This window comes from Pseudorca crassidens, chromosome 1 (genome assembly GCF_039906515.1).
Source record: "Pseudorca crassidens isolate mPseCra1 chromosome 1, mPseCra1.hap1, whole genome shotgun sequence".
In the NCBI taxonomy this organism is placed as follows: Eukaryota; Metazoa; Chordata; class Mammalia; order Artiodactyla; family Delphinidae; genus Pseudorca; species Pseudorca crassidens.
Genome location: NC_090296.1, coordinates 87,119,561 through 87,147,355, shown reverse-complemented (window position 1 = coordinate 87,147,355; position 27,795 = coordinate 87,119,561). Strand labels below are relative to the sequence as shown.

At 50.7% G+C, this 27,795-nt stretch overlaps 2 protein-coding genes across 26 annotated transcripts in view; one reads left to right on the top strand and one right to left on the bottom strand.

Moving 5' to 3' along the window:
• The window catches only part of PPIP5K1 (diphosphoinositol pentakisphosphate kinase 1), a 50,431-nt gene extending 38,845 nt beyond the window's left edge, over positions 1 to 11,586 (top strand). For 23 of the 24 annotated variants that reach the window (XM_067745074.1, XM_067745098.1, XM_067745232.1 and 20 more), the window contains 2 exons: positions 5,852 to 5,965; positions 8,600 to 11,586. In XM_067745074.1, coding sequence (XP_067601175.1) covers positions 5,852 to 5,965; positions 8,600 to 9,534 — 1,049 coding nt within the window. In that variant the 3' untranslated portion in view covers positions 9,535 to 11,586. Of the gene's footprint in view, positions 1 to 1,591; positions 4,669 to 5,851; positions 5,966 to 8,599 lie in introns of those variants that run through there. The other variant, XM_067745249.1, reaches the window with a different exon arrangement.
• Positions 11,587 to 11,822: 236 nt separating this feature from the next.
• MAP1A (microtubule associated protein 1A) overlaps positions 11,823 to 27,795 on the bottom strand; it is a 20,416-nt gene continuing 4,443 nt past the window's right edge. Inside the window, exons 3-7 of one of the 2 annotated variants that reach the window (XM_067744959.1) lie at positions 22,863 to 22,945; positions 22,444 to 22,584; positions 14,103 to 22,218; positions 13,726 to 13,946; positions 11,823 to 13,389 (exon numbers count right to left, since the gene is read on the bottom strand). In XM_067744959.1, the coding sequence (XP_067601060.1) occupies positions 13,234 to 13,389; positions 13,726 to 13,946; positions 14,103 to 22,218; positions 22,444 to 22,584; positions 22,863 to 22,945 (8,717 nt within the window). In that variant the 3' untranslated portion in view covers positions 11,823 to 13,233. Of the gene's footprint in view, positions 13,390 to 13,725; positions 13,947 to 14,102; positions 22,219 to 22,443; positions 22,585 to 22,862; positions 22,946 to 26,028; positions 26,179 to 27,795 lie in introns of those variants that run through there. The other variant, XR_010945126.1, reaches the window with a different exon arrangement.

The window sequence follows — 27,795 nt, the reverse complement described above, 5'->3', positions numbered from 1 at the left end:
CGTGTGCCACAACTACTGAAGCCCGTGCAAACCTAGAGCCCATGCTCCACGACAAGAGAAGCCACCACAATGAGAAGTCCGCACACCACCACGAAGAGTAGCCCCTGCTTGCCGCAACTGGAGAAAGCCCGCGTGTAGCAATGAAGACCCAACACAGCCAAAAATAAATAAATAAATAAAAATTTTAAAAAATTAAAAAAAAAATAAATAAAACTACACTGAGATATCATATCTCACCTATTAGATTGTAAAAAATCCAAAAGTTTGATAACACATTCTCTTGACAAGTCTATAATGAGAGAGGCAGTTCCATACATGGTGGGAGTGCAAAATGGTACAACCCCATATGAAGGTAAATTTTGTAATATCTCAGAGAATTACAGATACAGTTACTCTCTTATCTAATAATACAATTTTAGGAATCTATTCTGAAGCTACTGTACACAAAGTTGAAATAACATTTGTATACAGTTATTGTGACGTAATTTATGTTGTTTATTTATTATTTTTGGAAACAACCCCAAAGTTCTTCAGTACAAGAGTGGTTGAATAAACAGTGGTATGTCCACTCAAATGAGTACTATGGATCTGTTAAAACTAATGAGGAAGGTCTATATGTTTTGATATGAAGTAATCTCCAGGATATATTGTTAAGTGGATAAAAAAAGGTGCAGAATAGTGTTGATAGTATGTTACCTATTCTATAAGGAGGGGAAATAAGGGGAAAATATACATATTTGCAAAAAGAAATGATAAAAGTAAACACCAGAAACTAATAAAAATGTTTACCACTGGACAGCAATAGGAATGGGGCTGAAGGGCATGAAGAAAAAGGAACTTCCTCTGAATATGCCTTTTTATAAACCTTTGACTTGTGAACCTGTAAATGTTTTTCAAAATATAAGACTAAATCAAAAGAAGTGAATCCTAAAATTGGAAAAAAAAATGGAAAGAAATTACCCTAACTTTATATCAAAATAGTAACATAATCACACAGGGAAAATAATTTTTCAAATAACTTTGGAATACTGTACTTTGACTGTAAATCCTTCAGTGGAACAAAAAGAAATATAAAATAATTTTAATCCTTATTCAGTGGTTTAATTGTTAGTAGTGATATTGATACTATTTTGAAACATATGTCATATGCACACACACATATAATAGAGTGATGCAAATAAGTAATTATGTTTCTGTTATTAGGAATAAGAATTCTCAAAGTCAGATAAATTATATATAAATATAAATTCAGAAGATTTTTAAAGTGCTGTAATGTTAAATTTGAATTGAAAATATCAATATGAATTCCATTTTTTAATGCTTTTTCTAATATCATGCATTAGAAAGAGTATCAATGAGCTCCCTTGGCACCTAGATTTTGGTCTCTACATATCATTCCCCAGTAAAAGCAACCAGGATTCCATGGTTGGATTCCTGGTCTAGGCCCATGTTTTTTAACCTTCTTTTTTTTTTTTTACTAAAATCACACCCCCTCCTACAGAGCCTTTTTAGACTTTTTTCCTCCAATCACTCCCCACCACCTGAAATTTTAATACCACAGATAAACTTTATGTCTGTTTATGTATTGTAGCCATTTGATGGACCACAAACCAGTGGAATATCTAAGTTTTTTCACTTTCACCAAGAACCAATTTTATTGAGGATGCATGATCTAGGGCAAGGAAAGCACAAGGTGATCCTGAGGCATGTTGTAACAGAAGCAAGGAAGCAATCAAGCCTGAAGAGACTCCCACTGACCAGAATTGGAATATTTTAGCATTAAAAAGAATAATTTATTGTAATTGATTAAAGTGCACTGAACATGTAAACATCTACAAGCTCATAATGAATCTTACAAAAAAGAGAACAAAAATAAAATAAAATAATAATCATCTGTCACTATTGATGAATACTTTTCACCAGCTCTTTCTTCTGAAAACTAATTAAAGGGAAATAAATATTTATCCTTCCTTTTCAGTAAGAACTGCAGTTTAATGTAATCAAATGGCCCCAGTTAAAGAGAGAAAGCTCTTCTTTACAGAAAATATGCCAGCTAATAAATACAGAATTGATAGAATTAGAAAATCACCACTTGACAGTCCTAATAAAGTAATTAAGGATCATCAGTGGATACTAACACAATTAGGTGAAATGTTGATCAGGTTCCACAGTGCCAAAGGATTACCTCTAATCAGAAGGGGAAAACTTTACAATGCTGAGATCTCATGGGCCCCACTTTAACTTTGTTAGTAAATTTAGCCTTAGTGGGATAATGAGACATTATGTTCATCCAGTATGATGCAATATAAAGTACACAGGATCACCTCTTGAAGTATTCTTGCCAAAGTTATTTATTTATTTACTTATTTATTTATTATTTTTTTGGGCTGTGTTGGGTTTTCATTGCTGCGCATGGGCTTTCTCTAGTTGCAACAAGTGGGGGCTACTCTTCACTGTGGTGCTCAGGCTTCTCATTGCAGTAGCTTCTATTGTTGTGGAGTACCGGCAGTAGGTGCATGGGCTTCAGTAGTTGCAGCATGTGGGCTCAGTAGTTGTGGCATGCGGGCTCTAGAGCGTGCAGGCCTCAGTAGTTCTGGCGCACAGGCTTAGTTGCTCCGCAGTGTGAGATCTTCCCAGACCAGGGATCGAACCTATGTCTCCTGCATTGGATTCTTAACTACTGCACCACCAGGGAAGTCCCAAAGTTATTTAAACTGAATCATTGAACCAGTCAGAATGGCCATCATCAAAAAATCTACAAATGATAAATGCTAGAGAGGGTGTGGAGAAAAGGGAGCCCTCCTACACTGTTGGTGGGAATGCAAACTGGTGCAGCCACTATGGAGAACAGTATGGAGGTTCCTTAAAAAACTAAAATTAGAGCTACCATATGATCTAGCAATCCCACTCCTGGTCATATATGCAGAGAAAACTGTAATTTGAAAAGATACATGCACCCCAATGTTCATAGCAGCACTATTTACAGTAGCCAAGACATGGAACCAACCTAAATGTTGATCGACAGATAAATGGATAAAAAAGATGTGGTACATATATACAATGGAATATTACTCAGCCATAAAAAAGAATAAATAATGCCATTTGCAGCAACATGGATGGACCTAGAGATTATCATAGTAAGTGAAGTAAGACAGAGAAAGATAAATATCATATGATATCACTTATATTTTGAATCTAAAATATGATACAAATGAACTTATTTATAAAACAGAAATAGACTCATAGCCATGGAAAACAAATTTATGGTTACCAAAAGGGAAAGGGGGGAGAGGGATAAATTAGGAATTTGGGATTAACATATACACACTACTATATATAAAATAGATAGCCAACAAGAACCTACTGTATAGCACAGGTAACTATATTCAATATCTTGTAATAACATATAGTGGAGACAAATCTGAAAAAGAATATATATACACATAACTGAATCACTTTGCCATACACCTGAAACTAACATTATAAATCAACTATACTTCAATTTTTTAAAAATTATCAAAACCTAAAAAAAATTATTAAAAATGTAAGCATTTGTTTTTACACTAAAAAAAGAAAAAGAAAAACACCTCAAATGGACTTCCCTGGTGATGCAGTGGTTAAGAGTCTGCCTGCCAATGCAGGAGACACGGGTTCAATTCCTGGTCCGGGAAGATCCCACATGCCGGGGAGCAACTAAGCCCGTGAACCACAACTACTGAGCCTGAGCTGTAGAGCCCGTGAGTCACAACTACAGAGCCTGCATGCCACAACTACTGAAGCCCACGCTCCTAGAGCCCGTGCTCCACAACAAGAGAAGCCACCGCAATGAGAAGCATGTGCACTGCAACGAAGACTAGCCCCCACTCGCCGCAACTAGAGAAAGCCCGTGTGCAGCAACAAAGACCCAATGCAGCCAAAAATAAAAAATTAAAAACAAACAAGAGGGCTTCCCTGGTGGCGCAGTGGTTGAGAGTCCGCCTGCCGATGCAGGGGACACGGGTTCGTGCCCCGGTCCGGAAAGATCCCACATGCCGCGGAGGGGCTGGGCCCGTGAGCCATGGCCGCTGAGCCTGCACGTCCGGAGCCTGTGCTCCACAACGGGAGAGGCTACAACAGTGAGAGGCCCGCGTACCACAAAAAAAAAAAAAACCCAAGAAAGAACACCTGAATCATTGAATCAAGCCTTTTGTATCTGTCAGTTTATAGGAAATACAAGGGATAGTGAAACAAGTTAAATGTTTCAGTGAGGAAGCAATCAGACAAATCCAGAGTGTGGAATGTGACATTCTGTGAGACAGCTGGCCTGTTCTTTTCAAAAAGTCACTATGAGGGACTTCCCTGGTGGCACAGTGGTTAAGAATCCGCCTGCCAATGTAGGGGACACGGGTTCGATCCCTAGTCCAGGAAGATCCCACACACCACGGAGCAACTAAGCCCATGTGCCACAACTTATGAGCCTGTGCTCTAGAGCCCGCAAGCCACAACTACTGAGCCCATGTGCCACAACAACTGAAGCCTGCACACCTAGAGCCCATGCTCCACAACAAGAGAAGCCACCACAATGAGAAGCCCACGCACCGCAACGAAGAGTAGCCCCCGTTCACCACAACTAGAGAAAGCCCGCAAGCAGCAACGAAGATCCAATGCAGCCAAAAATAAATAAATAAATTTATTTTTTTAAAAAGTCAGTATAAAAAAAATAGGGGGGACCTCGATTCTAGGTTAACACATTATTGACTGGGGGATTTTTGCAGAAACTAACACCTGTGGCCATAATACATCTCCAGTCAAAAATGTGTTAAAAGAGACTTTGGAGACATAATAAAATGGAATGCACAGTTCATGTTTGGATCTTACTATAAAAGACATTTTGGGAATAATTGGGGGAAATTTGAATATGGATTGGGTACTAAGATGATATTAGGGTATTTTTAAATTTTGTTAAGTTTATTAATGGTGTATGGCTATGTAGGAAAATTCCTTATATTTTAGAAATGAATACTGAAGCATTTAGAGGTGAAATGTCTCATACTATTCGTCATTTATTTTAAAGAACTTCAGCATGAAGAAATAGATGAAACAAATACGGCAAGATGTTAACATGTTAAATATAGGAGATGAATATATAGGTATTGATTGTACTAGTCTTTCAACTACTTTTATTTTTTTTAAATATATTTATTTATTTTTGGCTGCATTGGGTCTTCGTTGCTGGGCACGGGCTTTTTCTAGCTGCTGCAAGCGGGCACTACTCTTCCTTGCAGTGCGCGGGCTCCTCATTGCAGTGGCTTCTCTTGTTGCGGAGCACGGGCTCTAGGAGCATGGGCTTCAGTAGTTGTGCCATTTGGGCTCAGTAGTTGTGGCTCGCGGGCTCTAGAGCGCAGGTTCAGTAGTTGTGGCGCATGGGCTTAGTTGCTCCACGGCATGTGGGATCTTCCCAGACCAGGGATGAACCCGTGTCCCCTGCATTGGCAGGTGGATTCTTTCTTTTTTTTTTGGCCACACAGCATGTGGGATCTTAGTTCCCTGACTAGGGTTTGAACCCGCACCCCCTGCATTGGACGCACGGCATCTTAACCACGGGACCACCAGGGAAGTCCCAGCAGGTGGATTCTTAACCACTGCGCCACCAGAGAAGTCCCTCAACTACTTTTTAAAAAATATGTTTGACAATATTCATAATATAAAGTTTAAAATATTAAAAATGGTTTGTATGAAGGGTCCCTAGGAAATGCTACTTCTCAGTCTGAGGAAGCGTAAGTTGGTTTTCACTTATATTGACAACCTGTGGTTCTTGAATTCTTCCTCATAGCCTTTTTTTTTCTTCCCTCTCTCTCCCTCACCTGTCCAGCCCTCTTTGACTCTATGCACAGCAACCAGACCTCTGATAGCCTGTTTTCTCCACCTCGCACTCTTCATTCACCTACCCTGCAACTCCGGCAGCGCTCTGAAAAGCCCCCTTGGTGTAAGTAATTGTTTTGGAACTGCCTAGAGAAGGCCAAGAGGGAATGGAGGGATTGGTGAATAAGAGACTCGTCACAGGAGGGAAACAAAGATGAGGGTTGAAGGACCAGGAGTAACCAGGCAGGGAAGCAGTTGCACTTGCTGTTTCCAAGATGAAGGGCGGATCTGTTTATTCTCTCTCATCCGTCGCCTCTGTCCTCCATGTGCCCTCTATCTCCTTGGAGGCGCTCCTTAATGATAGTGGCTCAGAGGGTCCTTTAGGGAAGAAAAGATGAAGGCTGCATTCTTCTCAAGTCCCCATTTGGTCTCTACAGCTTTCTCAGTAAAAATGACTTGGGAGGAAACCTAGATATATAGAAAAGCTGGGAAAAAGAAACTAGAATCTGCTACTACTTTCTACCTGTCCCTTCTTTCAAGGTGTCTGTTCTCATTTGTAAGTTCAAGTTCAGGTGCTGCTTTTTCCCATCTCTTCTTTATAATCTCTAGCCTATCACTATTTATCCTTGGTAACAGTGTGAACAGTGGAGCCACAAGGAGTTCTTAGGGTAATTGTAGAGGGGGAGAGATACCAGTGGTGACCAGACAGGGGATAAGGCCCAGAGACACTGGCAATGGAAGAATCCTTCCCTTATTCGTCCTACCTCCAGGGACTATCTAAAATCAAACATTATTTTAATTGGATAGAACTGAAGCAAAGATTCATATTTTTAGCATTGGGGCAAACAGTTGTAGAATTTTGCCCTTCTCCTAGCACCCTCTATGCAGAAGGAACTTTCCTTCCTGACACCAAGAATTCTTCCCCTGAATTTCAGATTATCCTATATTCCCCTTGCCATTGGTCCTTTTACCTCTGTCCAATAGTGTTTATAGGTTCTGTGCCCTAGAAATCTTATCTTTCTTCAACTTCTGTTTCTGTCTGAACTCTTTGATTTGTCGGAATCAAACTACTAGCTAAATATTAAGGCTACTTCTATCCTTGGGTGAACTCAGCTTACACGTTTTCTTCTTTTTTAAATCTCAGTATCAGATGTATAGCCTCACTGGTAAACATTTTCTTTAGGGTCTGTCTGTCTGCCCTAAATAGGCCTTGTTGGCCCCAAACCACATTCCTCTTTTTTTTTTTTTTTCCACTTGAAGCATGCCTCATATAATCCTTTACTGCAGCGGTCCCCAACCTTTTTGGTATCAGGGACTGGTTTCGTGGAAGACAATTTTTCCACGGACCAGTGGGGAGGGGCATGGTTCAGGCGGTAATGGAGTGATAGGGAGCGATGGCAAGCGGCTGGCAGATGAAGCTTCTTTGCTAGCCCACCGCTCACCTCCTGCTGTGCGGCCTGGTTCCTAACAGGCCTCGGAAGGGGGGGGTGCTGCTGGGAACCCCTGCTTTACAGAAAAGAGATAGCTGGCATTCCTTAAACTCAATGACTGTTGGAGCCTTTGCAGACTCAGGTTTACCAACTTCCCTGGTTCTCATTGATGACAAGCTATTCAGGTGTCCCCGATTTCCAAAATCTATCATTATTGATATCAGAGTGCTTTAAAGCTACAGTACCATCAATTAGTATGATATTTACAAAGGGAAAAGTAGATTAGTCTCCTACTAGAGATTAATGAAGAGGTAGAAGTTGGGGTAGGAGTTGTCCCACAGTGTAACTGAAGACTCTAAGGCCTTCATTTACTACTGTCAAGATCTAGGAATTAGTTTTTGTATTTTATATGTATATAATATCCATAAGCCTGTAACACTGTATGTCCCAAGACTTACAGGGTCTTAACCCTGGATCTGTAGATGGATTTCAGGGTAAAGTCTATGAACCCCAGGAATTATATGTAAAGATGAGGGGGAATATCCATATGTACATTTTCCTGGGAAGATAGTCCATGACTTTCATTAGAATTTCAAAGGGGGTCAGTGACCCCCAGAAAGGTTAATTAAGAACTGCTGCCATTAAAAAAAAATAAAAGAACTGCCGCCATTTAGAGATTTCATGGCAGTCTTCCATCTTTGAGTAAATCATTTTCCTTCCTATTATTCTGATTCACAAAGTTTTTCTACATTTTCCTGCTTACTTGTCTCTTGGGCAGTAAATAAAGGTTACCTCTGCCCCAGAAATGTGTTTTAAAGAAATAATTCTTAACAAAAGATATACATCAGATTTAACTGGGAGTGTTTCAACATCCCACACCTTTACCCTAAATGTAGAATTAGAATCTCTGGAGATGGAATCTGGAAATATCTATTTTTTTAAAAAATTTCCCATAATTTTGGTATGTAACCCTAATTATGAACCACTGGTATGAAGTGTTCATATGCCTCCAAAGTAAGAATGAGGGGCCATGGGAATTTGGAGTTGGAATGGGGGTACATTTATGAAAGAACTGGATGAAGTGGGCCTCAGCACTGTCTCCTGAAGTCTTAGATGTCCCTTAGTGCCACTCCTGTAGTATACCTTAGGCCAAAGCAACGGTTCCTGGGCTAGGCTAACTTAGGAGTCTCTGCATAACTTAAGAAGAATTCAGACCCTCTTTCCCGAAGACATGAGTAATATAGGCCGTCTGTTCTGGCATTTGAACTACATACATAGAACCTACTCTTCCATCTTGTCTGACTTGGTCTCCTGACTTTGCTTTGCAGACAGCAGTGGCCCTTCCAGCACTGTGTCCAGCGCTGGTCCTTCCTCCCCTACTGCAGTGGATGGTAACTGCCATTTTGGCTTCAGTGATCACCCCTCCCTAAATTCACATGTGACTGAAGAACATCAAGGCCTTGGGCTGCTGCAGGAGACCATTGGGAATGGAGCACAAGAGCTCCCCATAGAAGGGGAACAAGAGCCTTTTGAACGAAACCAGTCCCCACAGGAACCACCTGTGGAAACCAGCCAGCCATGCCAGAAGGTTGCTGAGGAGGTCAGCCAACCATGCCAGAACATCCCTGAAGAGGTCAGCCAGCCATGCCAGGAAGTCCCTGACATCAGCCAGCCATGCCAGGAGAACCATGATGATGTTAACCAGACATGCCAGGAGGTCCCTCAGATCAGCCAACCATGCCAGAATGCCAGCCTACTGTACCAGAAAGTCTCTGAGGAAGCTTGCGAGCTTTGCCAGGAGAACTCTGAGGAGGTCAACCAGCCACGCCAGGGGGCCCCTGTGGAGGTTGGCAGGCGGGTCCCTGGGTTACCTGTAGGGGTTGGTGGCCTGGCCCAGGAAATCCTCATGGAAGTCGGCAAACCAGCCCAAGGGATCCCTGAGGAGCTCAGCCAGCCATGCCAGGAATTCTCTGGGGACATTGGCAGGCTGGCCCAAGAGGCTTCTGCAATCATTTTGTTGTCTCAGGACATCCCAGAGGTTGATAAACCATCCCAAGAGTTCCCTGGGGAGGGTGATCTGCATGTCCAGGAGGTCCCAGAGGAGGTGAATCAGCAGCAGTCCTATGTGGTCCCTGAGTTGATTGACCAGCTGTCTGGAGAGGATGTTCCTGAAGTCCAGTATCCATCTAGCAATGTAAACCCTCAGAGCCAGTCTCTAGCCTGTGACCAGAACTCACCCCTTCCACCAGCAACATGTGATTAATCATTTTCTCATTAGTGGTGTCACACTATACCAGACATTTGAGCTAGCAAATTTTTCTGTTGGCTAACTCACCCGCCAGCATTAAGGCCTTGGATCTCACCAGAGGTGTCTGAGGAAGCTGTCCTCTTGGCATGAAGCATACCTGTGCCAGAGCTGGGCTTGGGGAGGAGCCAACTTCAGGTTAAAGCAGCTGTTGACTTCTCACCCAGCCATTAGACTTGAAAACGATTTCCTTCAAGAGGTAAATGGGTCTATCATTACCTAACTTTCTCTGATCATCCCAGGAAATCCCAGATTGGTAAAGGAACTGCCACTTAACTGCTGAAGACAACACCTGGGGATAGCAAGTGCAAAAGGGGACTCCAAGGTCTCTACTTTTCTGGAAAATATTCACAACTTTTCAAGGTACCCTTAGACCATATGCGCATTCAGGGGACTCTTGTCTTTGTTAGTATCCTCAGGTGGGCCCAGGATGGCTGTCTGAAATGTCTGGGAAAAAAGAGTTCCTTTCCCAAACAAATACCCATCATGGCCACAAATTTTTAGATTGGGCTTATGGATGTTTCCATATCATCCCCAGGTGCCCTCTCTGCCCTAGTCCTGTTCCTCTGGGCAATAGCTCTAGGGAAAAATAGGTATTAGATTGCTGTGAAAATTTCAGAGTAACTACTTAAAATGCTCTGGGGGTTCTTGGCCAATCTGTAAAGCTGGGCCTCCTTTTGTTGTGGGACTATATGGCTTAGGAGATATTGTAGTAGAGAAAAATCAGGTTCTATTTTAAGCAATCAGCAGAGATCAGTATTGTACAGACATGAGCAAAGATTATATATATATTTCTGTAGTCAAGTCAGGGACAGACTGGCCAAAGACCAAATACTCCAGGGTCCCCATAGGATTTGTCCTCATATCATTGTGTCTTTAAGGCCAGGTGTGATTATGAAGCTTTTCCCAAAGATCTGGGGATGGGGATGGGGATGGGGGTGAGTAGGAGGGGTAATGTGGTCATTGGAGTTGGGGGCCGGAACATTATGAGTGCTCAATAAATATAAAATAATGAGAATAGTCAACCATAATAATGGTGGTGATGATGTATGTCCTTGTGAATTCAAGAATGAATGACTGGGGACTTCCCTGGCGGCACAGTGGTTAAGACTCTGTGCTCCCAATGCAGGGGGTCGGGGTTCAATCCCTGGTCAGGGAACTAGATCCCACATGCATGCTGCAACTAAGAGTTCGCATGCCACAACTAAGGAGGCTGCTGGCCGCAACTAAGGAGCACCTGTGCTGCAACTAAGGAGTCTGCGAGCCACAACTAAGACCTGGCACAACCAAATAAATAAATATTTAAAAAAAAAAAGAATGAATGACTGTAGGTCAGTCAAGTCTGTGACTGAATTAATCTGAACCAGTCAAAAGCCATTGTAGTTGAGCAGGAATGGACCTTAAAAATATGGAGATTAAACATCCCAGGAGGTCCCTATGGCAATCAGCCTACAATCCCAAAATTTCTTAAATAAATAGTGTTACCGGGAAGAGAGGTTCTATCTCTGTGAAGCACCAAAGGGTACAGTGCCTTCTCACCAGATCGTTGGAATCACCCTCTTAATTTTTAACTGATGCTTGGGAGTGAGTGTCAGGAGTTGATATAAACGGCGTGTGCTTTCTTTACCCCCTTGATGTCTTTACACTGGGAAAGCCTAGAACACTAGGGGGGCTGGAATATCCCCCTCCGCATGTATTCACATTCACAACTTGGCCTTTCCTGACATACCCAGGACTATAAAGGGTTTCACTGCAGAGGAAAATCCAACATTTTATGATACTTCATGGAAAGCCTGACTGCACAGGTGAAAGCTGTTTACAACCTCAATAGGCTCTGGATCTCTTAGGGCCCCTCAATTCCTTACCTCTTTGGTGTTCTCCTACACAAGGTATCTGATGCTGGTTATTCGGTCCTTAGCTCTTGACCCCATGGTATGCAGATCCCCTTCCCAGGAGGCCCCCTGCCTTTCTTTCCTCCCCCACACCAAATATATGTCCCCACCCTCAGTTCCTATTACCCATACTTGGGCATTCTCACCTATTTTCAGAAATAATGCTGGCTTCCCATAACTTTTTCTCCCTTCACCTGCCCTATATTCTCTGGCTTCCCTGGGTCCTGGAACTGCTTCCAGTCATCAAAGGCATCAAGATAAATGACCATGCTGGTAGAAGCAGAGAGTTAGAAGCCAGGGCCCAGCAACTAAGCAACGTGTGGAGTCAGAAAAGGCCTAAGCAGCACTACGGCGTCTGTAATGAACTTGATTTATTGTTAGAGTTGGAGGTGGCTCCGTCACAGCAGCTGGGAACTGTAGCAGGGACGTGTGGGAGGGAGCAGAGCACAGCAGCACGAGAGGGTGGGAGCTAGGAAGAACACAGGTGGTCTCGTTTTGGTTTCCACACAGTCATTTGGCAGAGAAGCTGAGCCCTGAAGAGCGTCTGGATTTCTCAGTCCTGCAGTCGTCTGGCAGGGCTGCTTATTGGCTTGCTTGGGGTGAGGTCCTCTCCTGGGGTGGTATTTTCGGCCTGTTTTCATCTCACTCAGTAGGAGTTAAGACCTAGCTCAGCTTCCTCTCCCTCTTTCCTTCCTCCCTCTCATTTTCCCCAAGTCCTCTGGCATGGCCTCCACCTCCCCGATCCTCTGTCCAAGAGTCTGGGGCTGGAAAAGCAGCCAGCGTTCCCATTTCAGCTGCAGGATGGCATAGTGGAATGTTGGGGGAGTCACACGTTGCTGGGGTGTCAAATGTTAGGATGTCAGGCAGTGGCTTTTTAACCCATTACACACCAGGCCACAGCAGGTGACCACATGCAGATAAGCCAAGCAGGTATGAGAAGGGATCAGGAGAGTTGGAATGGGTGGGTGAAAACTTCATAAGGTCAGGGAGCTTGGAAGAAGTCTGCGATTGGGGCTGGGCTCTCCTTGCTCCTTTGTGCTGCCCAGTAGGCCTGGTCTGGGCACAGCTCTGGGATGTGAATGGTATGAAGCAGGGGCCGGGAGGATAAGCTCCTTTCTTCTCTCACCAATCTGTTGGTCAAAAGAGCTTCAAGTTTTGGATTGAAACATTCAGATACGGAGAGAAGCAGTGGGACAGTGTAGCAGCAGCATACCCCCAGAACCCTGCTGGGACCCAGACTCTGGTGGGGAAGGGAATGGGAGATGGAGGAAAGGATGCAGCTCTGGCAACCTCACTGACAGTATCCTGCCCCCAGGTCACATAAATTACTATTGGAAATCCTTCCTTGGGATGCTAAATACATAGATTAAGATAAAGAGGTCCTTGGGGTTGGGGATATGATCTCCCTCCATGAGGGAGGAGGTTGCTCTCTGAGATCCATCCTCACTCCCCACCCAACACCAGCATTAGGCAGTGCTAAGAGAGGGTGTCACTCCAGGGTTCTCAGGCATCATATGACCTTGTATCCTAATTTTGCACCCTCCCCCTATCCTAATCCTGTTACCTTTGGTTTTGAGACTCCTTTCAGGCATGGATGAAGGGGAGGCACAACCCCTCCCGTTTAGTCCAGCCTAAGTTCCCACTAGACATCCTGTCCCCCTCGCCCCCCTCAACTCCCATGTCCCTCAACCCCAAAGGACTCAGCATTAGCCATTCTCTAAGGGGGTTGTGGGAGCAGATCCTTGGGGAAGGGAGAGTGGTTCTTTCAGAACTCAATCTTGCAGGCTGGGAAGGACTCATCCTGCATGACCACGGTGCTGCTGCTCGCCAGGACCAGAACGTTCAGTTGTTGCTGCTGCTCATGAGTCTGCTGGTACCACTCACGAGTCACCTCCGTGTCGTGAGTAGGGATCAGAGTTACCTAGGTGGGAGACAAGACATGCCTGAGGTGAGGATGTGAAGTCGGGGGATGGGGCACCTGATGGTCCAGGATGTAGTCCCACTCCCGGAGAAAGAACTCAGTCCTTGTATTTTATTATGTTTTATTTATTTTTTTGGCCGCGCTGCGCGACATGCAGGATGTCAGTTCCCCAACCAGGGATCAAACCTGCGCCCCCTGCAGTGGAAGCGCAGAGTCTTAACCACTGGACCACCAGGGAAGTGCCCCTCAGTCCTTTTATAAATAGAGACTGTGTTCCATTGCTGCCTCTGAGTAAAGTTTGACCAGACTACCTCCTTGGTGCTTCTTGCCACTCACCTGAAGATTCTCCCCCCACTGGGCCTTGCCCTCCAGCAGGGCGTCCAGCACAGCCCGGCTCGGCTCGCCATTGGCAGGGTCATTCCCACTGACCACATAGTAGGATGCACGCACTCGTCGGAAGAAGTCAAGGTCAGCAGTCTTGCCACTGCAATGATTCGGGATGTAGGCAAGATCCACATATACAGGGGGGCCAGAGCTGCCCTTGGAACCCAAGGCCGCTGTAGAGACAACACAGAACTCATTGTAGAGGGAAAGCAGAACTCTTTTGGCAACCTTCTTCTTCCCTCCCACCCTCCCTCTCTTCCACTGGAGCCCTTGACCAGCCACACCCAGCCCCAAACCACAATCTCTCCCACTTTCCATGTTATACTTACTTGGTCCTGCCTTGAGTCCATTGATTAGGCCTTTGGACATGGGGCTGTGTCCATCCTTTTCCTCTGCTGGGGTGACCTGGCTTGGAGTGCTGCGTGGTCGGGGTGGCACCCGGGATGCTCGATCTGCAGTCCCTTTACCAGGGGTGGGTGAGCGTTTTCCCCGAAGATCCAGACGCTGGGCAGGAGACGCTGGCTTGGCCCTGCCTGTGGCCCTGCGGCCGACTCTCCCCTGTGTCTTCTCCTTCTCCCGTAGCCTCTCTACCCTTCCAGACTCTGAGCTGAGCCCCTCGGGGTCAGCCATGCACACGTCAGGGCGGGGAGGGGCTGGGCGAGGGTCTGGCTGGGGGATAGGGGGTGGGTCATGGCCAGGCCTGGGATGGTGAGTCCCACTAAACCCACCAGCTTTGTCCACAGGCAGGAAGTCCCCATCTTCATCTGAGTCGAGGGCTGCCTCAGCTGTGATGGATGGACACTCCTCAGTTTCTGGTGGAACGTCAGAATCTGACTGCGAGGAGCCCGAGTCGCTGACTGACGTCGGGGGTGTCTCATCTGCCACGGGGCAGGGGCCCCCTGTGGCCCCTGCAGCCCCCACCCGACGCCGCCCCCCTCTCCCTACCAGCCGAGCTTCCTCAGTTAAGAGGTCACTGTCATCCGTGGATTGAGGCAGAGGTGGGTTCAGGAAGGACGGAGAGAGCTCCCCACGATGCGGCCGGGGCTCAGCAGCACATCCCTGGGGCCCAGCCTCCATCTCAGGGGAGACACTTCTAGGTTGGTCTCCAGAGGCCCCTCCAGGGCACCGTGGCTGCTCCGGGGAGAGCAGCGTGTCAGGCCTGGAGCTCCTCTCGGCTCCCTCAGGCCAGGCCCCACGTTCCCAGGCGGGACAGGCCTCAGCCTTTCCTTTCTCAGCCTCAGCTGGGGCAGGGCCTGGGGGCTTGGGGCTGGTTTCAGTTGGGCCATTGGTGGCACGATCCCTGGAGGGGCCCTGTAAGGGGCTTGGCTTCTTGGTGGCTGCCCCTGAGCACTCCAGGCGGCAGGGCAGGGTGCCCTCATCCATGTCTCCAGGCAGGCTTGGAGCCAGAGCTGGGGCCAGGTCCAGTGAAGCTGGAGGTGCTGGGCTCAGAGCAGTGAGGTCCCAGAGGCCATGGGCAGCTGGTTCCATTCCTGGGACCAGCTCTACAGACCCTTGTTCTGCAGCCTCCAGGCCGGGAGGGAAGCGCTCAGCCACACTCGACATCACAGGTGTGGTGGCCTCAGAAGAGGAGCCTTCAGATAGGGCTGGTGAGGCAGGTCGCGGAAGACTGGAGAGAGGGGCCCCGGGAGAGCTGGGTGATGGGAGCTGGGGCAGTGAAGAGTCCAGGCTGGGGGCCTTGGTCACTTCTAGGTACTCATCATGCCGGGCTCTGGTGGGGGGCCCTGGAGCCAGAGCCAAAGCTCGGTCACCAGAGAAGGCAAGGGACCCACAGGGTGCCGATCGGGGTTCTGCTGGAGAGGGCAGCTGTGGAGGAGCTGGCTGCAATGAGGAGAAGCCAAAGGCTGATGCAGGGAAGTCCAGGCTGGGTCGGGCAGGACCCAGGTGGGAGTCCAAGGAAGGGCTGGTATGTGCCTCACTTTCAGGCCACAGGGCGGAGGGGCCTGCAGGCATGGGCTGCGGGGGACTTGGGGACTGGGCCTCTTTCTCAGGCTGCTCCCGAGCCCCCTTCTCCAGCTCCAAGTCACTCGTGCTGTCATCCCAGTGACCACGGCCTGGTTCCTTGGGGGATGGGGTTCTCCTATCTGGGCTATGGCTCAGGATGTTACCATTAAGTGGGGGGCTTGGGCCTTTGCTCTGGGGGATAGGAGCACGGGGGGGTATTGCAGGTGGGGTGAGGCTGGGATCCACGCTTGGCCCTGGCTCAGGCTCCTGCTTGGGGGGTACGGTGGGTCCCGCCAGAGCTGCATAGCTGAAGGTTGGAGTGTCGAATTGGAGGCGATGGGGTGAGACAGGAGATGAAAGCTCCTTCTCTGCAGATGTGCATTGGCCAGCAGCCTCCTCCTTGGCTGAGATGTGTGGGGGCCAATCCCCAGCTGCTCCAAGTGGAGGCTCTCTAGTGGGGCATGCAGGGCCCAGCCCAGTGAGCATCATCTGCTCATAGATGTCTGCGTACTGGAAGCTTCGCTCATCGGGATAGGGTGTGGGCTCTCTCTGCTCTGGCTCGGTCTGCTCGGGCTCCTTAGAGGCAAGGCTCGCGCTGGCCTCTGGGACCTTTGACCCGAGGGGGCTGCTGTCAGGAACCCCAACCCCACCTTCTTCTTCCCTTTCCCCTTCAGCCTTGCGGTAGTCCTTCCCTAGGGGGGAGTACGGCCCGCCTTCCAACTCAGCTGCCCCCTCCTGCACTGCAGCCACCACACTGTCATACTCGGCTGTGTCCCAAGAGAAGGGCGCAGGAGTGAGTGGCTGTGGGGCAGGTGTTGGGGGAGCTGGAGCTGGGGACAGGGGTGCAGGGGGCAGGGGTCTGTCCTTGGGCACCCATGGTGGGATGTCAGCCAGCCATGACGGGGTGGTGGGCTCATTCCTCATGGGTGGCATGGGCTTAGGCTCTGGGATAGGGCTCTCTTGTCCTGTGGCTGGCGGAACCCTCTGTCCAACCATCTCAGGTGGGGAGGCCGGAGGAGAGATGATCTCAAAAGGGGAGCGAGTCAGCTTGTCCTCTTCCTCTGGTGGCAGCCCAACTGGTGACTCAGCAAGCCAGCGCTCCACCTCCAGCTCCTTCTGTGGTGAGGGCTCCTGGAAGCCCTTAAAGTCTGAGGCCCAGGGACTCTTGGGTGTAGGCTCCAAGGGGGGCACTTCCTGCTCATCATCCGGCCCCTCATCGAGGAAAGTGCTCTCCCGCTCTTCTGTGAACCGTGGCCGGGCCCCCTGGCCGCCCAGCTCATGAGGGAACCAGACCTTCCGCTCACAGCTCAGCTCCCTCCAGTATGTGTCCTGTTCCAGGACCACATCCTCTGTGCCCCTCCAGTACCTGTCCTCCTGCTCAGGAGATGTGTCCTCCCATGTCCGGGCAGGCTCCTTCTGTTCTCCAGCTGGCTCTCCTCTGGCTGGAGATGTTTCTTGCCACTCCTGGACCACGTCCTGCTCCTTCCAGTACTTCTCGTCCTGCTCCCGGGCCTTGTCCTCCTGCACTGGGCTCTCTTCCAGCCCCAGAGCTTTGGTCTTCTCCAGCAGAGCTTCTTCCTTCTGTCCCACAGCATTGACTTTTTCTGGAGATTTTTCCTCTAGGATCTTCTCCTTTAGTGTCATGGTTTTATCCTCCTGCACAGGACTCTCCTGCTCCTGAGTTCTGTCCTTCTCTTCCAGAATCTTGTCTTTTTGTTCAACAGCCTTTGGACAAATGTTTTGTTCCAGAGCTTCACCCTTCTGTTCTAGGGCCAAGTATTTTTGTTCTAAAGCCTGGTCCTTCTTTTCCAAGGCCTTGTCCTTCTGTTCCAGGGCCTTGTCCTGCTCAGGGGCTTCATCTTTCTGTTCTAAGGCCTTGCCCTTCAGTTCAGGGACCTTGTCCTCTGGAACCTTGTCTTTATGTTCAGAGTCTCTGACTTTTTGTTCTAAGATTTCATCTTTCTCTCCTGGGACCTTGTCCTCCTGTTCCAAGGTCTTGTCTTTTGGTTCTAAGTCTCTGTCTTTAGGTTCTAAGTCTTTGTCTTTTCCTTCCAGGGCCTTGTCCTTTTGTTCCAAGGCTGTGTCCCTATGCTCTAAGTCTCTGCCTTTTTGTTCCAAAGCCTTATCCTGCTGTTCCACAGCCTTGTCCTTTTCTTCCAGAACCTCATCTTTGCGATAGATGGCTGTACCCTTCTGCTCTGTGACAGTATCCTTCTGCTCCAGACTTTTGTCCTTCTGCTGTAGGACTTCATCCTTTGGCTCAGGTCCCTTCTCCTTCTGCTCTGGGAGTCCGTCTTTCAACTCTGGAACTTTATCTTCCCACTCCATGGCAATATCCTCCATGGCAGGGCTTGGCAAGGACTCAGGACTCTTGGTGAGGGAGCTATCAGGTGTCAGAATGTGTTCACCAGGGCTTGTGATCATTCCAGGTGACTGCTTCCCATCTCCCAACAGTGTAGAGTGAGAGAAGGAGCTGGCAGGTAATTTTCTGTCAGGGCTCTCATCTGTGACGTCTGCCTGTGCAGCGTATCCACCGGTCCCATCTGTGGGAGGTGACACTGTGGCTGCACGGGCTTCTGGAATAGACACAAGGGCTAGGCGGTGAGAGGTGTCCTCAGTCTGCATCAGAGGCCCTTTTTCTTCCTTTCCAAGGGTTAGTTCCCCAAACTGGAGGGTGCCAAGGCTTTCTGGAGACAGCTGCTTAGAAGAGATATCCAGAGAGGTCTCCTTGCTGGGACTCTCTTCTGAGAGAGAAAGCGACCGGGTGTCTTCTGGAGATACCTGTGGCCAAAGGTCTTTGTGTAGGTGCTGCTCTGTCAGGCCACAGGGAGACCTAGGGACGGCTTCTCGGTCGGCAGTGTCTGGGGAGACCACGCCGAGGACAGAGGGGGACTCCACCTCTTCAGGGGAGAGGCCTCGGTCAGGAAACCGGAGCACCTCATCTTTCTGAGGTTCACCAGGTTCTTGGTGTGATGTACTCAAATCTCTGGGAAGGGCTTCTGTTTCCAGAATCGGCCCTGTGGGCTCTCCCGTCTCCACAGTCTCAAAGACTATTGCTTTGTCCTCTTCTGGCAGCAGTTGGACAGTACAGCCTGCATGTCCTCCAACAATGCTGATGGGTGCTTCCTGGGCCTGGGGGCTCCTGGGAGGAGGCAACGTTCCCTCCTCCTCTGGTGTGCCCTCTTCAGGCCCTGGCTTGACTGTCCCTTCTGCAGCATCTTCCTTGCTCACACCTGGTGTACGCTTAGTATCTCCCCAGGAGTCTGCTTCCTGAAAGTCTTGGGGCTCAGACTTTTCTTCCACTGGGGACTGATGAAAGGGCGTGTGGGTGGCACTGGGTGGGCCAGATGGTGGGGGAGAGGCCATCTTCACTGTGCTGTCATCTGGGCTGAGGCAGCGCTCCTCCGCTTCTCCAACGGCTGGCTCCCCGGGATGTAGGGTGTGGCCAGGGGCAGCAAACATCAGGGGTTCATACTGATCGTGAAGTTTCTCAGACATCTGTACATTTGTGGTCTCCTCCTCTTCCTCTTCCACGGCTCTCTCTCCAGACAAGCCTCTCTGTACAATCTCTCCTCTCTTCTCTGACTCCCCAGTCACGGAGAACTCCTCACAGGGTGGTGATTTGAAACCTTTGTCTTCTTCCAGTGAGGAGGTGGGTGAGATGGTACCAGCTGATGGCACATAGTCCAGGCCCTGAGTGGCTTCCGTGTGGGAGGAGGGGATGCTTGTGACCGTGTCAAGCAGCAGGGAGCTCTTACCTGTCTCCTCTGTCTGGGGAGCTGTGAGTGAAGCCACGGATTGGTCCTCAGCCACAGATGTGGCAAAGGAAGAAAGCTTGTCACACTCAGTGATTGAGGTGGCCGAGGACACATGCTCCTCTTCAGCCAGAGGGGCGGCCACCATGTTGGGGGGGTAGGTGAGTTCCGACTCTGGCGCTCCATAGCCTTTGCTGGGGGTGGTGGGAACAGCAATGTCTGCAGGCTGGCTAGCCTCAAAGGGGCCAGGACCTTCAGGCCCAGGGAGGTCATAGGTACCTGTAGGAAATCTAGGTGGAGCTGCACGCTCCTCCGGCTCATCATGGATCTCCTCATCCGAGATAGTCTGCTCGGTCTCTGAGTAGCCAGGGATTGTCTCGTCCTGGATGTAAGAGACGTGCTCAGTGGCTCCTGCAGGGGTGGCCAGGCTACTTAGGAATGACGAGGTCTCCTTCTCAGGGGCCTTGCCTTGGAGTCCTAGTTCCTGGACCCCGAGAGCCTCCCTGCCCCTTGGCGTTACCTGCAAGGCTTCTTGCTTATGTTTTTGGTAAAAACCCTCAGCCTTTGTCTCTTCCTCTTCCTCCTCGTCTGAAGGGTGCAGCTCCTCCATTTCCTCTAACTCGGCCTTCTCTATCACATCCTCCTTTACCTCAGGTTCACTTTCCTCTCTGGATTCTTTTCTGTCGGGGATCCCCTCTGATTCCTTTGCCTTTTTATCCTCCCAGGGGGCTCTCTCTTTCTCTGTTTCAGCCCCAGAGTCTGGGCCTCTGTCCTTGCTGCCTTGTTCCTCAGGGATGTCTGGGACAGCCTCTTTCTCCTTTATCACAGGCTCTTCTGGTTCCAGCCCTGGGACAGAGGGTGGTGCCCCCGGGGCCAATGTGCTTGGGAGTCCCTCCTCTGCAGTGTCTGGGGGGAGTGGTTTCTCTCCTAGTCCTGTGTCCCTTTGTTCAGCCAGCAACCCCGTCTCCTCACGCTTCAACTCCTCGAAGTCCTGTGTGAGATCCTCTGGTGAAGACAAGGCCAGCTCCCTTGTTGGGAATGGTGCAGCCCCCTTTTGGGCTGGGGGTGTCCGGGGCTCAGAGGACAGCTCCTTCTCCCCACGGGCAGCCCGGCTCTTCTCCATCTTGACTCTGCCGGGGGCCTTGGCTTTGTAGAGGGTCTTACGTACCTCAGGGGTAAAGGGCTTCAGGTCTGGCTTGGAAATCTTTTTGACCTCAGGTTTGGTATCTTTCCTCTTCTCCTCCTTCTTGGCATCCTTCTTTTCCTCCTTCCTTCCTTCATCCTTCTTGAGCTCCTTCCTCTCCTTCTTGATCTCTTTCTTCTCTTTGTCTTTTTTCTCTTCCAGCTTTGATATCTTTTCTTTCAGGTGCTTCTTCCCCACCTTGTCTTTGATCAGCTTTCGCTTCTCTGCCTTCAGTGCCTCACTCGACTCTGTCCTCACCCTCTCAGGCTTGGCAGGCTTCTCTGGGGGCTTCTCAGATGACTCCTTTACCTTCTTCTCTGTCTTGGCTAACTCCTTGGCCAGTTCTGAGCGGGCCTCCTTGGCTCCCTCTTCGGCCACCTCCTCCCGTTTGGCCAGCTTGCCCACGGCTGTCTTGGTTGTGGCCTTGAGGCTCTCCTTGCTATCAGCCCGCTGTTTGATTTTGCTGGGTTTGAGGCTGGCAGGCACAGCCCCAGTGGCCAGCTCCTTCTGCGTGGCCACGGGGTAGCGCAGGAAGTCTAGGTGTCGAAGCTTTTCCAGGCCCTCCAAGATCTTGTTCTGGGGAGCATTCCCTGGAAAAAGCACGCGCACAATCTTCTCAGTGGGGTTGGCTGGTAGCCAGACCACCAGAGCAGTGATGGAGGTCAGGTAGGGCACCGAGATCTCAGCCTCCTTCCCATTAGCCAGCACAATGCCTGTCTTAGCTTTACTGTTGCCTGCCCACTTTTGCATGAGGAACTGCATCTCCTTGCTATCCTTGACAGGGTTGAGGACGTACATGTCCAGGCGGCCCACACCCATCTTGTGGAAGAGGGTCAGCGGCTCGATGGTGTTGCTGACCACACGGTAGAGGGGCTCGGCCTGGATGCCTAGGCGGTTTAAGTGCTGCAGAGTGAGGCAGGCCTCCTCAATGCTGCGCTTGGCCTTCCGCGAGGCATCAGGCAGCCGCAGCTTATCGGGCACGTTGAAAAAGACGACTCCAAGCTCGGGGGAGATGAGGTTCTTCACCCAGTCGCTGTAGCTGCTAGAGCCCTGGGACTGCTCCTCCTCCAGTTCCGCCACTTTGCGCTGCAGGAGTCCGTTGATGCCTGGCAGGTTGTCTGCCCCGATGTGTGTGAGCAGCACGGAGTCAATGCGGTCCAAGTGCCGCACCAGCTTCCAGAAGCAGGACTTGCGATCAGAGCCACCATCCACCAGGATGTTGAAACCATTAACGGCAAAGAGGGCAGAGTCCCCGCGGCCGCCAGGGAAGATGTAGCAGCATGGCTTGGAGAGCTTGAGGAAGCCCCCTGAGGTGGGGGGCTCCAGCAGGTCAAAGGGAGATGGCACATCCACGGTCTCAGAGACGTACTCGGAGAACTCAGCCACGCCATCCATGGTGGGCAGCATGGGCTCAGGGTTTAGCCGGAGGTGCAGGGTCTCTTGGGAACTGGATAGTCCCAGGTGGCTCCAATCACCCTCCCCTAAGCAGGACACAGTGAGGAAAGCCTGGATCCCAGGGTCTCTATTGCTGAGCAATTGGGCAATCTAGATGAAGGGGAGATAGAAGGCTGATCAGGTCATTGGGGTTATTGCAAGCCAACTCAGACTCAATCTGCTAATCTCCATCTCTCTCTGAGGTGATCTCCTACCATTCTGTCAGCATCTCTGGCGGTCAAGGAATGTGGGATTTTCCCTTCCTTGGATCCCTCCCCGCAGCTCTAGTCCTACCCCATGTTCTGTTCCTCCTAGACACTCAGACATAGAACTTACCTCTGGGTTTTGAAGGACCTGGGCAAAGTTTTGATAGGAGTAGGTGCCACTCTGTAGGATGAGGTCTCCCCCAGGCTCTAAACTTTGCCCACTCAAGATCAGTAGTTTGTGAGCTGAGGGGCTGCTAAGGAGGTGGTGAACCTAGAGTGGAAGGAGAGGACTGGTCACAGAGAGAGGAAGCCCAGGGAAGGGCACAGAATGTTCCTGGTCCCCCTCAGTTCTGCAAGGACACGCTCCCCACTGGTAGCCCCATAGCACCTCCAGGATGGGGCTGGGATTGTGAAGCAGCTTAGATGGCAGAGAGAGGATGGCTCAAAGCCAAGTCCGGGAATTCCTGGCCTTACAGCAGTAGCACTGGCAAGGGTGGGTTACGGCACTTTCGGCAGGCCCTCGTGGCAAAGCACAGGCCCTGGCCTTACCTCGGAGCTGATGCTGTCGGCACTGGGGTTTACCAGGACGATGGTCTCTAGGATCTCACTCTGGTGGCAGAGGGTCCTCTGGCCTGAGGGAGAGATGCAGGAATTTGTACTGAAGGAAGTGGGTATAGACTAAAATGGAGAGGCATTGTGTAAGGCAGGAGAGGAAAGAATGCACTGTCAGAAAATGGGGCTTAGGGGAAAGAGAAGCCTGCTTATCCTGAGATCCTGCCACTCTGGCTACTGCTGAGTAAGGTCTGGGGACTGGCTCCTGCAGCCCTTCCCTTTCAGGCTTTCCTCCTCCCCTCTCCCACAATGGCTGTCTTCTCCCTCCCTTCATCTGCCACCCTCTCTGCCTGGAACTCCCGCCTCAGACTGCCCTGGAGACAAGAACCTTTTGTCCCTGTCTGTCCCTCTCGAGCACTAAGCTCCTGGTGCTGCCTGGGGACCGGTGGGGGGGGGGGCGGGGGGCGGGGGGCTCAGCTGAAGGGAGGGCCTCTCGGAGGATGGTCCTCATTCAGCTCTGTCCTCACTAGCTTGCCTTTCCCCTGGGCTTTCTTGCCAGAGTGCCTGGAAATAAGGAGATGGGTGCTTCTGTGCAGTGAGTACAGACTCCTCATCCTCCTTTCAAACCCCCATCCAAGGCCAGAAGTCCCATTCGAAAAGACTCAGAGAAGTCTATGCTATCTAAACCCTTGGGGGTTGGTTACAGTGCAGAGGAGAAATAGGACCTCCTGTTCTGTGCTCTGGTTCCTCAGAGGCTGAGCGTGCACTCACAAACATGCACACAATCATACTGTTTCCACCACCAAAGGTTTCACAGCTCCCCGTCCCACCTCACCTTCATGTCCCCAGGCTCCAGAAAGACCTGGTTCACTCCCCACAACCCATCCCTTTCAAACAGTTTCTCCTCTCATCCTTGCACCTCTCCTGTGGGCCTTCTGTCATGGAGAGGGGAGTCTGGGGTTCACAAACAAGAAACAGATAAGGCAGGAGAAGTTCAGAGTATTCCCCAGGCTATGGAGGAACATAGTACACCATCAAATCCCCTCTCTACTTCCCTTATCCAGGCTCACATGAAACACCAAGCAATGCAGCAAAGAAAAAAAGTGCCAGGTTAGACAGGAGATCCTGAAGAAGGATGCTGCCATCCCGTTCCTGCCCTTACCAACTGCAGCACACAGTGGATTTACCTTACAAACACGGAGTTGAACAGATGGTCTGGGGAGTGGGCTGTCTGGAGGATATTGGTGGGAGGACACATAACCTGTCCCCCAGACCCTCTTCTGTGACCCAGTGCTCTCTCCTCTTTCTGGGGCTCAGACAAGAGGACCCTGGGGCCAGGGCCTTTGTTAAGCGGAAGAGCGATGGTGCCAGGATCAGGCAGATCTGGCAGCACTGGGCTGCAGTTGCAGCTGCGGGGGGAAATGAACTAGGGATGGTGTCAGAAGACCAAGCCCCGCACAGGGTAGGTGGGGCCCATGAGGAGTTCAAGCGTTCTTTTCTATTAACTTGGGAGTTGAGGGACACTTTGAGGTCGGTTCAGAGGATGAGAAGCACCTCAGAGACACGCAAGGGCAGGGCTTGGGCAGGTGAGGGATGAGGGATACACCATGGTTCGGGGAGCGGCTGGCCCTAGGCTAGCTCTAAGCAGTTTAGCTTAGAAGGGCAGTTCCTCTCCCCCCACACCCACCCGCCACACGCACCACGAACACACAAGGTCACACATTTGAACTAGGAGGGCCAGAAAGAGAAAGATCTGGGGCACGGATGGATTTGCTTTCTATCTACTACCCGCCTTCCCCAGTCTACCATTCCCTGCAGTCCCCTAGACTGGCTTATAACCATAGACCTCTCTGATCCCAGTACTTGCCTTGGCGCAAGACCCTGCCCCTCACCCATGTGCTCTCAGGTTGTGACTGGCAACTACATGGTTTACACCTAGTGCTCCTCCTTTTCAGGCCTGGGGGAAAGCCCTGTTTCTCTCTTCTACACCCCCCCACCACCCGCGATCCCACTGAAGGCAATTGACTTGTCTTCCCTCCTTCTTCGGAGAGGACACCTGGTGAGGCAGGGGCCCGTCCCTTTGCCAGAGATGGGGCTGGGGGGTGGGCTGCGGGTGCTGAGGCTGAGCGGGCGGGAGGGCAGGTGTCTCCGCAGGGAGGCGGCCGGGGAGGGGGGGTGCCCGGGCAGCTGCAGTCTGCCGCAGTGTGTGAGCGAGTGTGAGTGTGCGCGCTGAGCTCAGGCTCCAGCTCCGCCCCCACCCCCACCCCCCCACACCAGCATGACAAGTCATTTTCTTGGCTGCCTCTACACGGGGGGCGGGGAGGGGGGGACGCAGAGAGGGAGAAGGAACTGGCTTCTCTGTTCAGAGCCCCCATCTTGGGAAGGGAAGCAGAGATGAGGTGGGGTGGGAGGCCGTGACTGGGAACCTGTGGGGTTGACAGGACGGGGAATGCGGGGCCGCTGCTGCGGAGGGAGTGCTCTCAATCTCCGGAGCGGCCTCTCCATCCCCGGAGGGAGCCAGAAAGGGGGGCTCGCGGCCCAAGTTTCAAGCTCGTCGCAGGGAATGGGTGTGGGGAGCACGCTGCCAATAGGTTGGTCTGTGAGGAGGCGCATGCCACGTCTTAATGACCCTTTCCTTCCTTCTTTTCCATAGTGTCCCCACCTTCCCATACTTGGCAAAAACTCGCAGTCCCGTTCACCCCCCAGCATAAGAGCAGCTGAGCAATCTAGCAGCTGACACCCAGAGACCCTCCCATCAGGTGCCTTCCCATAACATCCGCCTTTCCCTCAGATTCTTCTGCCCCCACCAAAGACAGAGCCCCCAAACGCCACCAGAGCCCCAGGCCTCGGGGCAGAGCCAGTGACACGACCCTCTGCGGCTGCCCCTAGGCGGCTGGCTCCCAGCTCAGCTCAGCCCAGCTCAGCCCGCGAGGTGGCCTGTCACGGTCCCGGCCCCATTGGCTTCCACCTGGTTCTGGGTCCAGGCTGGCCCCACAGCCAGTTCATCTCCTCTCTCTGTTCCCCCACCATGCCCACCCCGCTGGGCTAGTTCCAGACACACCAGATGAGGTATCAACTCCATTCCCATTACCCGCATCCCACCTCCCTATCACAGCATCCCCCGTGCCCCATGCCAAGCCCTTTAGTTCGGTTCGGTTCTTACCCTGGGGTGTGGGAGAGAGACCCTCATCGAGGCTGTGGCTCCGGCCTCAGCCGGCAGCTTCGGGGACGAGTCTGCGGCACTAGGGGTGGGAGTGGGGGGGGCGCTTGATGGTGAGGGCGGCGCCAGGGCGGGGAAGAGGGGCTGGTCCATGACGAGGCACTGGAGACTTAACTGTTTCTTTGCCTTCACAATGTCAGAGATCTGGTGCTTCTGCTTGGATGGGACCTGAGGAGTTGTCTAGCAGCTCAGAGCCAGGGTGGTCTCCAATGGCCCACAGGGCCCTTCTCCCCCAACCCCGCTTAGTTAAGAAATATTCTTTTAGCATCAGCCAAAAGACCAAAGTCCTGTGCTGCACACTGGGGGGACGTAGGAGGTATGGGCTGCTTGGGCCCTCCCCCCTTCTCTCCGGAACCATCTGCTGCCTCTCCCCTCAGACTCAGGGAGTGACCTTCAATCCCTGGAGGAGCAGGAGACAAAGAGGCTGGGGGCCTGAGAGCATGGGGTAGGAGTGAGGGGGGACTACTTGAGAAGGCTGGGGACGACTGAAGGGAGGGAGTTGCGCTGAGCTCTGCTGGCTTCTGAGCCACAGCTGTAGAAATGGGGTGGGAGTGCAGAAATAAGTCTCATTTTAGGTTGGAGGGTAGTTTGAAATCCTGGAGTGGACACATGGTCCTTAGTCCATCTCTAGCCCATCGGGGGTGGGGCACAGGGGCCCTAAGACCGCATATAATTCTGTGCCGATGCAGCACAGCACAGCAACCACACAGGCACTGATACTTGGGATTCTTGGTCATTGGGTATGAAGAGGCATTTTCTGAAGATTCAGGGCACTTTCTGCCTTTCAGTGAAATAGTTAAAGGGATGAAGGAAAATCACCAGGGCCCCAGGCGTACAAGATTTTCTTACTCTAGGCCAATTATTAAAAGTCACAGAAAGTACTCTTTGGACTAAAAAGATCTTGTAATGACTTTGTAGGGTGTTGGGTCCCTGTTCTCCTTGTCTCTGCACTTTGCTATGTCTCTTTGATGTCTCCATTTTATAGGATCTTAATCCTTCTAACATTGGCCCTGTTTCCCTTAGTCTCTACCCCTGTCTCAGATTTGGTGACACGTGCTCTAGGACTCAAAGAGAGGACCTGGAGAGCTCCAGCACTCAGTTCCAACGGGGCAATGCTCATCTCCCCCTGCCCTCTTCCCTTCCATCATCCCTCCCCAGTCCTGGCCGATTCCTACTGCCTTCCTCACAATGACATCCACCCACTCTTAGCCCAGCACCAGCCCCACCCTTGCCCCTGGCTGCCAAGAGCAGCTTTTGAAGGTCAGAGAAGCCAAAATAGTCTCTGCTCTCAGCATCCCCATCCCCCCTAAACTGCCACCAGAGGAGAGGAGGAGCTGAGTCACCAGTGCAAGGGGGGGAGGGGGACTCCAGAGGGGGAGGAATCCTTGCTGAGATCCGGGGATGCAAAGCAGCAACATGGCAACAGCCCCACTTGGATAGAGGAGGCCAGCTACAGAGATATACAACACAAACCAGGCTGAGTTCTGAACATCACAAAGGGGAAACACCTCCTTTCTGCAACTTCATAGTTCTTATTTCCTCCCACCTCAAACCTTCCATCTCCTCCCTGCTTTCTGGAGCTTTCTGGAGTGTGCAAAGAGGGAAACTTGAGTAGACATGTAGCTTGAGAACAAAATAACATTTCTCAGCCCAACGCAGAGCCCACCCTTATTCTCAGCTGTTACCCCCAAGGGCCACACCCTGGGCAAG